The sequence below is a fragment of the Gadus macrocephalus genome, chromosome 3, assembly GCF_031168955.1.
Source record: "Gadus macrocephalus chromosome 3, ASM3116895v1".
In the NCBI taxonomy this organism is placed as follows: Eukaryota; Metazoa; Chordata; class Actinopteri; order Gadiformes; family Gadidae; genus Gadus; species Gadus macrocephalus.
In genome coordinates, this window is record NC_082384.1 from 19,521,073 (window position 1) to 19,531,326 (window position 10,254).

The 10,254-nt window shown below is 46.2% G+C and overlaps 1 protein-coding gene across 1 annotated transcript; it reads left to right on the top strand.

The window, feature by feature from the left end:
• Positions 1-108: 108 nt before the first annotated feature.
• On the top strand, positions 109-8,923 carry LOC132453492 (long-chain fatty acid transport protein 1-like). Its single transcript, XM_060046373.1, has 14 exons — positions 109-370; positions 704-879; positions 1,271-1,409; positions 2,106-2,361; positions 2,785-2,952; positions 3,520-3,589; positions 3,675-3,766; positions 3,935-4,044; positions 4,522-4,731; positions 4,890-5,016; positions 5,695-5,832; positions 6,387-6,551; positions 7,293-7,439; positions 8,167-8,923. The coding sequence occupies exons 2-14, from the start codon at positions 704-706 to the stop codon at positions 8,322-8,324; spliced, it is 1,956 nt and encodes a 651-aa protein (XP_059902356.1). The 5' UTR covers positions 109-370; the 3' UTR covers positions 8,325-8,923.
• The last annotated feature ends 1,331 nt before the right edge of the window (positions 8,924-10,254 follow it).

Below are 10,254 nucleotides of genomic sequence, written 5' to 3' on the forward strand. Positions count from 1 at the left end.
ATTGAGTTTTCTAATGTTTGAACGATCCAATCCAATGTGTTCGGTCTATAATATGCCTCCTGGTTTCACATCGGCCTTATATTATAATGTTTATATTTAAACCAAAATTCAAAAATAGTAACTACAGAAATATAAATGCTATGTATCAGGTAAAGATATTAATAGAAATAACTAATTAATTGTTACAGGCAAGTGGTAACTGTCTCTTGTTTATTGACACACCTCCCTCTCTCAGGGATAAAATGTGCTATTTGGCTCTGACAACCTCCCCTCCGACAGCATTATGCCTGGACCTGCTCTTGATCGACTTACTCTAACAGAGGAATTCCTATTGGCTCTGTGCAACACATTAAGTGCTTGACTTGAACCGGTAAGTTTCATACTAAGCTTTTGTATTTCTTTGTTCCATCTTTTATTAGACAGCCTTTGTGTTTCGATGGATAGGCCTATCGTACAAAAGTAGAGGATTACTTTAAGGTGTCCTTACAAGAGTCTCTTTCATTTCCCTCTTATATTGTAGACAAAACCTAATTTGGCAAACTCTAGTAGTAGTTATATATTTACTGGTGGAACAATTAGTTGCAGTAGGCCTTTGGTGTGGTTGAAATAATAGTATCAGTAATATGGAATATATATATATATATATTTATTTTTTCTTTAACTTAGACCTATTGATATTTGTATCTTCAATTTCTTGCTTCAGATGGCTAAAGGGGTGCTGAGCTGTCTGTTAGTGTGCGTGTGTTCCTTGGGGGTCACATGGCTTTGTTGGCTTCCCTGGGCATGGGGGCTGCTGTCTGGGCTGGCTCTTCACACTGCCTGGGGCGGGCCCTGCCGGTTCCTCTATGTCGCTTGCCGGACCATCAAGAGAGATCTCATGTGAGTGTAGTGAACGAACACGTGTTTGTGTCGATTCGTCAAAAATGCGACCAGGCAGAAACTCAGTTTAATGTTCTGCAGAACCTACTTGAGTCCTGTCATTTATTTGGATATTCTATCGTTTACCTATTTCACACTAATTCTTTATTCTTGTTGTATACTTCATTACATGTATTTTGTTGACCAGCAGCGTCTTTATTTCCCTTATTTTTTTTGTCGCATGATATTCACAATTTTTCGCACCACTTTATTTCTATATCCCCTGTTACTCCTCATGTGTTTCTGTAAATATAGTAGCGGTTATAGTAAGTCATCTCATGCATTTAGTTTCCCTGAGCCTCTGTACCCAACATCCTTGTCGTCCATTGCTCCGTCCCGGGACCCCCTGAAGGTGCCTCGCTGCCATTCTGCGGGTGAAGTCCTCCCTGCTCCGGCACCGATGCAACCACAGCTCCATCCCCTCTCTCTTCTCAGCAGTGGTGGCGCTGCAGCCACACAAGCCTGCCCTGATCGACGAAGCCACAGGAGAGGTCAGGGGTCACCCAGTGACACTGAGACACCATATCACCATGCCTGCATACACAGAGTTTACACACGGATCGGTGTTAAACCTAATACGACCTTCATGTGTTTGAATGACTGTCAAACCCAATGCGAGTGAGGCGGGAACTCAATTGACAATACCACCCTGGGTGATCAAACCATGGCAACCGTCTTACCCTGGCTTCACTGAAACATCCGTTACCAATATCGTTTGTGAAAATGACAGTTACGCTGATTCTGCTGAAGAGCGTTAAGCGTGAGCCCGCCTGCCACTAACCATGGCGAGATAGTTTGCGGATAACATAGCAGTGAAGATGCAGAACCGGCACAACCAAGGGCGCAGATCTCATAATTATTTTCTGAAGGTGACATCAATAATAACACCAAAGTGGGTGCTTTTATCTGTGTATGTGTTTGTGTTACTGCTGTAACAATCGGTTCAGACCACTGAGCAGGATATTTTCAATTACACTATTTACTTCTTACTTCTTACGTTTCAAAGTTGTTGTTGGACTCGTCCCCTCCGTCACCCACAGGATTTGCTCACCAGGGTGATTGTGAAAATACATTGGTAACAGATGTTTTAGTGAAGCCAGGAGACACAGTGACACGGGATGATCACCCAGACCGGCGTCGTCCTGTCGGAATACCGTCCAATAGGTGGAATTCCCTGTCATCCAAAGGTGTGGAGCTTTAAGGATCTGCAGGAGAGGAGTCATGCCGTGGCCCACTGGGCCTTGCAGCAGGGCTTGGTAGAGGGGGACGTTGTGGCCTTGTACCTGGGAAGCTGCCCGACGCTGGTCTCTCTGTGGCTGGGTCTGGCCATGGTCGGCGTGGAGGCTGCCCTCCTCAACCACAACCTGCGGCAGTCCTCGCTGCTGCACTGTGTGGCCGTGGCCCAGCCACGGGCCATGGTGTACGGGGCAGAGCTCACGCGAGGTAAGGGTAGAGGTTGTGGTTGTGGGGCGCTGGGATATCCTGCTATCCTCGAGCAGGAGTGTAGGGCTTTGTGTCAGATGCATGTCACGGAGGAGCAGGTATAGAGGTTAGGGCATCTTACTCAAGAAAACACACACACACACATACACACACACACACACACACACACACACACACACACACACACACACACACACACACACACACACTTAGTAGTTACTAAAGTGCTGGCTGCAGTAAAATAAGATTGCATAGTGCAGGTTTAACCAGCCAACGAGTGATGAATATAGAGCAACAATTTCCCGTTCCATCTCTAGATGTCCGTGTAATTACTGGGAGCATATAGCGACACTACATCGTGGTACTATCCAGGTGTATCTTGTGTGGTTGCAGACATTTGATTGGTGATCTATGTCCCCCCAGCGGTGTTGGAGGTGAAAGCTTCCTTGGAGCCCTCCATGGGGCTGTTCTGCACAGGGCTGCAGGAGGACCAGCAGGCCAGGTCCAGTTTAGGGGCTGATCACCTGGATCCCATGCTGGCCTGCTCCCCTACAGCTGCACCCCCATACACACTCTGCAAGGGCTTCAACGGTGGGACACCTAGGAGGAGGAATGTGTGCATGATTACAATACGCACAGACACAGACACAGACAGACACACACACGTGCACATGCATGCATAGCATACCAAGCTCTCAGCCAAGTCAACTTGTTTGTTTTCCTTCTGTTTCATATTACAAAATGTCTTTATCAAAAGACATGTCTTTACATGTGGGGGTAACCTGATCCCTCATTTATATGACAATGTTTAAATGTGTGTCTGTTTCAAATCAAGACATTGTAACACTCGACATAGACACACATCGAACGTACACATGTCTTTCACAAGTTTCCCAAGACTTTCATGAGTTTTATTTTTGATGTTTCTCCTCTTTTTCGATTCGGTTTACCATCATGTGTGTCTGTTTGATTGATCAGCGTCTGCATTCCTGAAGTGACATTCTTCAAGCCCATGCTTGTTCAATCCCCCCCCCCTGCCCTCCCCCAAAGGGCGAACTAGGAAGGGGGTTCAAAATACAGACTGCATGCCAACTATGGAGTATTACTCACCAATGCGCGGCTGCTTATCTTGGTTTGTGTTTTCCCGACTTCCTACAGACAGGTTGTTTCTGATCTACACCTCAGGCACCACAGGGATGCCGAAGGCGGCCATAGTGGTACACAGTCGGTGAGCTGATCATTAACAATCCTTAGTGTCATTGATTACTTCCTTGGCTGTGAGCAAACGATAGAGAGACGTTTCTGTTTGTCAGATATTACCGTATTGCTGCTTTTGGTTTCCACTCCTTTGGCCTGAGAGGTGATGATGTCATCTACAACTGCCTCCCCCTATACCACTCTGCAGGTAGGCATGGAGCTCTCTCCCGTTCCAACTCAACCAAGCAGTCCTCTGTCTTGTCTTGCCTCAAATATGCTATAACTTTGTGTCTAAAGGCGTCAAAAGTATGAGTGTTTTTTTCTGTGTGTTGGTGCGTGTTTGTGGGTGCGTGTGTGTGTGTGTGTGTGTTTTCAGGTAGCATCATGGGAGTCGGACAGTGTTTGTTATTCGGGCTGACCGTTGTCATCAAGAGAAAGTTCTCTGCCAGGTGTTTCTGGGACGACTGTGTCACATATAAATGCACTGTGAGTAAAAACAGGCCTGCATTGATCCCTCCATCCTAATGTGGTTTGATTATGCATTCGCAGTGTATCTGTGCACACCTATTGCTATTGTGAATTTGGGCATTATTATTATTCCGGATTGGTAATGCTAATAGCTCAGGCCCCAATTGCACAAATGTTTTCAAATGTGTAGACGACATTTGTATTCCCGGTAAGCAGGTCTCCAAAATGTTTTGGGCCAATTATCCCGTAGGGGGCACTATAATCCACGGCTAAAGTTGAATGATGAGCCCCGCTGCCCCTTGATGGATATAAGACACTGAACCTTGGTGTACAGGCCTTGTATTGCATGCTGAACATTTGTACCTCTTGGACCTCAAGGAATAGATGATGCATGGGCTGTGATTACCCCTCGTGAACGACCACCTCCTAGTCTGACCATTGTTTATGTTATTGGTGTGTGTGTTTGTGTGTGTCTGCTTGTGTGCGCACGCTCAGGCGATACAATACATCGGCGAGATCTGCCGCTACCTGCTGGCGCAAGAGGTCCGCCCCTCGGAGGCGGAGCACCAGGTGCGCGTCGCCATCGGCAACGGACTCCGCCCCTCTGTGTGGGAGAAGTTTGTCAAGAGGTTCCGGATCCGCCGGGTGGGGGAGTTCTACGGCGCCACCGAGTGCAACTGTAGTCTCATCAACATCGACGGGAAGGTGTGTTTGTTTGTCTGTGTGGGTGGCGCGAGAAAAGGAGGCGGGATGGTCTTCTCAATGGTGGATGGATGTAAAAAGAAGCAGACATGTAAACGTTTCTGATAGATGAATCAAGGAGAAGGAGCAGCGTTAATGATTGTAATACTGACCGTGACCAGGTGGGGGCCTGTGGTTTTAGCAGTCGCATTCTGCCCAACTTCTACCCCATCCGGCTGGTGAGAGTGCAAGAGGACAGCATGGAGCTGATCAGGAACGCACAGGGGCTCTGTGTAAGATGTACACCTGGTAGGGCTCGCACACAAGCACGCACGCACGTAGGCACGCACGCACGCACGTACACACGCACATGTGCACACGCACACACATATATATTTACACACACGTACACACACACACACACACACACACACACACACACACACACACACACACACACACACACACACACACACACACACACACACACACACACACACACACACACACACACACACACACACACACACACACACACACACACACACACACACACACACACACACACACACACACACACGCACGCATGTAAACACATTCACACACACACACACACACACACGTGCACGCATGTAAACACATTCACACACACACACACACACACACGTGCACGCATGTAAACACATTCACACACACACACACGCACACACGTGCACGCATGTAAACACATTCACACACACACACACACACGTGCACGCATGTAAACACATTCACACACACACACACACACACACACACGTGCACGCATGTACACAATTCACACAAACACAAACACACAAACTGAAAGGTAAATACTTTGTAAAGCCTAGTTTCTAATAATATATATTTTTTTGCTAAAAGGCCACTGCGTGAATGTTTGGATTGTGTCTGTTCTGGGTTGTTTTGTGCATTTGCATCTCCTTATTCCAACCGTCTGTGTGCCTCCAGGTGAGCCGGGGGTGCTGGTGGGTTGTATCGACCAGACTGACCCCCTCCGGCGATTCGACGGCTACGTAGACTCGGAGTCCACGGCTCACAAAATAGCTCACAGCGTCTTCACCGCGGGGGACTCTGCCTACGTCTCAGGTCCGACACGCACGCTTCACTCTCGTCTTCCTCAGAGGCACCAAACATGTGTACACGGAGACAGGAGTGTAATGCATAGCGGTGCGTTCCAGATGCCTCGTACGCCGCCCGCGCGGTTGGCTCTTGTGACGTAATTTCCTGGCTTGTAGCACTTATAGCGTTCCCGCATTGGCTGTCATTGTGTTATCGTTAGCTACATTAGCCTCTTTAGCAAACCAGCTCGAAACAAACACAACTTTAAATTATAATGCAAGAGCGTCCAATGCATAAATTGTTGACCATATAAAATGTAATCAAGTGTGTAAGAGTATTTAAAATTGACAATAAAATGACCAACGTGGTACAACTACAAAGAAAATACATCTCATTATTGGCGCAGCCATTTTTGTTGTCGAGTCGCACGGTCAGCTCTGTGGACTCTCAGAATCCGACCAAACGGGGGCGTTCCTCTGTGTAACGCCGCAAGAAGGCTGGGAGATTTCCCACTTTCCCACAGGAAAAAATAAATAAAATCGTCACCATGACAACCGCATCTCTCACATCCCGCTCTCCAGGAGACATGCTGGTGATGGACGAGCTGGGCTACATGTACTTCACGGACCGCGGCGGCGACACGTTCCGCTGGCGGGGGGAGAACGTCTCCGCCACCGAGCTGGAGGGCGTCCTCAGCGGCCTGCTGGGCCAGGTGGGCGTGGCCGTCTACGGCGTGGCCGTGCCAGGTACGACCTCCGACCTCTGACCTCTGGTCCTCCTCCACAGACGGGAGGGATCAGAGGTTCTGGCAGAGATGGAGGGACAGGCAACAATGATCACTTTTATGGAAGTTTAGATCGACCTCTTTTTTACACACACACACACACACACACACACACACACACACACACACACACACACACACACACACACACACACACACACACACACACACACACACACACACACACACACACAGTAGTTACTAAAGTGCTGGCTGCAGTAAAATAAGATTGCATAGTGCAGGTTTAACCAGCCAACGAGTGATGAGTATAGAGCGACAATTTCCCGTTCCATCTCTAGATGTCCTCATGCTCATAATCACATTCCCTATCACTCAGCCCAGAACTCTTTCTAAAATGAATGTCAACTTTCCTACCTCGCTAAATGGTTGGGGTAGCATTTACATAAAAAAAAGAAGCTACCAACAGCATAGAATAACACATAGGCTTTGAATACTGTTATACTTTCAAGTAACAGGACGCTCAGAAAAATAGATCCAGGAAGATCTTGCACGTTGAAAGTCAGCAAACGTCTGCATGTATTCCGGCTCTTACTGTCGGTGGTGATGTCTTGTGTCCTCTGTCTATGTACTGTGTTTAAATCTGCGCCCTTGCTTCTCGTTCAGAAAAATAATGACTTTCTATCCATCCTCCTCTCTGTTTGTCCCGTCCGTCCGTCCATCTGTCCGTCCGTCCGGTGGTAAGGTGTGGAGGGTAAAGCCGGCATGGCCGCCATAGCAGACGCAGACAAACAGGTGGACGTGGGGAACTTCCTGCGTGCCGCGGAGAAAGCCCTGCCCTCGTACGCTCTGCCCGTATTCCTCCGGCTCACGTCAACCCTAGACACCACAGGTCTGATTGGACAACACACACGCAGGCATGCACGCACACACATGCACAAACACACATACACACATGCCTGTGTATGCACACACATACGCACACGCACAAACATGCATACGCATGCATGTGCACACACACACACACACGCATAAACATACATATATACACATGCACTTCTACACACATGCACACAAGCACACACACACACACTTGCATAAACATGCACACACTCACACATGATTACAGACATACATACACAAACACACGTGCCCATGCACACACATAAACATGCAAACACACACCTGCACACACACAAACTCACGCAGTTGAACAACAGTCTGGCCTTTACCGGGCACTATTGATTTCCAAATATGGAAAAGCCTTCTGTTGTCCAAAGATTTTGTATCATCTTTTAACATTGTTACTTAGTTCATTTGGAATATAAACCGTTTTAATTTTACACTGTCCTTGGGCGCAACCATTATGTTCATAATTCGGCAGACTGTCAAGACTTGTTCGTCCTGAAATGAAACTCCCTCCCCTTAGCAGTTATTGGTCCGATCATTTTACATTTTCTGGAAAGGCTCAAGGCCAGACCGATCAGCAGAGAAACAGAGAATGAACTCGTAAGATCTGGTCTCACACAGCTACACACGCGTGCCAATTATATGATATATTATTATATTAAAAAATACATAAAAAAATGCTGCCTTTTTCGTGCTCTATCTGTCCTCAGGCACCTTCAAGATTCTGAAGATGAGACTCCGACAGGAAGGATTCGATCCTGGGCTCTCCGCCGATCCCATCTTCTATCTCAATAGCCGGGCTGGCTGCTATGAGGCTCTGTCACCACGACGATACTGTGATATCACTGCGGGGAGGGAGCGTCTGTAACACAGAAGACCATAGCATGAAGATGGCAGCATCAACCCGTGTTTAAATAGAGAACCAAGCCCAGTCCTTTCTTGTGCATGAGGCTTTGGAAATGTGGAGATTGTTCCGGTATTGTAATGATATCAAATGAAAGACAATAATAAAAGCGGGGCAGAATATTTACAGCAAAATATTTTTAACAAAGTGGCATTTAACGACTTAAGATTAGTCGTGTGTATGGGAGGGATTTATTTTTGCATGTGTCCGCGAACATTCACATGTCTTGTTCCCTTGTGTCAAGTTGTTGCTCTGGGCAAGTTTGTTTTAATGCAAGTTTGTTGTAATGCAAGACCATTGCTGCAGCTGACACGTAAAGATGCCTCGTACACCACACCTCGCCCTTGCTTCGTCTACAGGGGAAAGAGTATACCTTGCATCATGTATGTATGATTTTGTTATGTGTGCACATGGGTTGACAGGAGCTGAGGATTGTGACAGTCTGCTGAAGCAGATGTCTTCAGGCATCGCACAGGCCACACACACACACACACACACACACATACAGACAATAACATACACACACACACATACAGACAATAACATACACACACACACATACAGACAATAACATACACACAGCTGAGTCTGCTGCAATAGCACACACTCCTGTCTCCATGTACACAGTACAATGTTTTCTCTCCTTCTCCTCGCTTTGAGGGACATGTGTAGGCTGAGGTTGCAGACACTACTTCCTGTTGTCATTTTCTGGAATAACAAAGGGAAAATGACACAACGCATCCAACATACTATCCAACACTCACTGCTACAACTGTTGTATTCTGTACAACAGAATGTAGTACCAAGTCAGAAGATTGCAGTTGCAATCTTCATTTCCAAATTCAGTTTAAATATCTCATGCGTAAATATAGCAGCCTGACTTTTGTCGAAGGCACTCACTGAAATGAAGTCTTCAGACCAATGAGGAATTTATATATCCTTCATTATCATTCAGGCTACACTAGGACATATTCTGGTAATTTCATGGCAAAGTCTGCATGTTTAACACAAACTGGCATAAAATTCAATAAACAAAAACATGAGTCACCACAGAATTGGGACATGTAAAAACTCATGCACATTTGGGACATATTCAAAGACAAACTAATATGAAGGCCTGGCCCGCAGTCAGACCGGCTGGCATGGATTATAGTGAAATATGGGCTCCACATTGGAACACAAAGACCTGTTTCAACTCAAAGGATTCCTCCTGTGTCGGTGGTTTCCATCTGGTCCTGAAGCAGTGTCCTCCCCTCTCTCTATCAACAGAGAACAACTCTTTCTCAACGTAACATTTGTAGCCCGCTTATAGGAGCATTAGCAGATGCCAACTATCTGAGCGTTTGCCAGAATTGTGTAATTCAGGTTTCTAAAAGACCAAACACAACAACAACCATTTGGGAAGAAACTTTGAGAAACGAGCTTAAAATATGTTAATGTTTATAGGAACAAATAATAAGCATATGTGTTGATTATCAGTGTCCATTAAAGAAGTGCTATATTAATGAACCAAATCGTCGGTTATTAAATCACTCCCTCACTCCCCCCTCATTATTTTATTATTCATCTATTATTATTTTACCAGAGTCCTCTATACCTCCGATTCAAGTAAACATATTGTACCCATTGCCCAGGATTTTATGGCACTCTATCCATAAAACTTAAGTAAAAAATGACATATGAGCTATTCAAACACATGTAAATGCTTAACCCGTTGCATGTGCGTCCAGCTGTGCAGCGGTTAACCTCTATTATGGATGTCATCCGTCTCAAGGACGCCACCATGGACGGCAGAGTCCTTTGTAACGGAGTGCTGATATGGGTTTCACACTATAATTTTTTCCACCCAATACCCCACCAGAATGCCAGAGGGTATAAAAAAACGTGGCTTGAC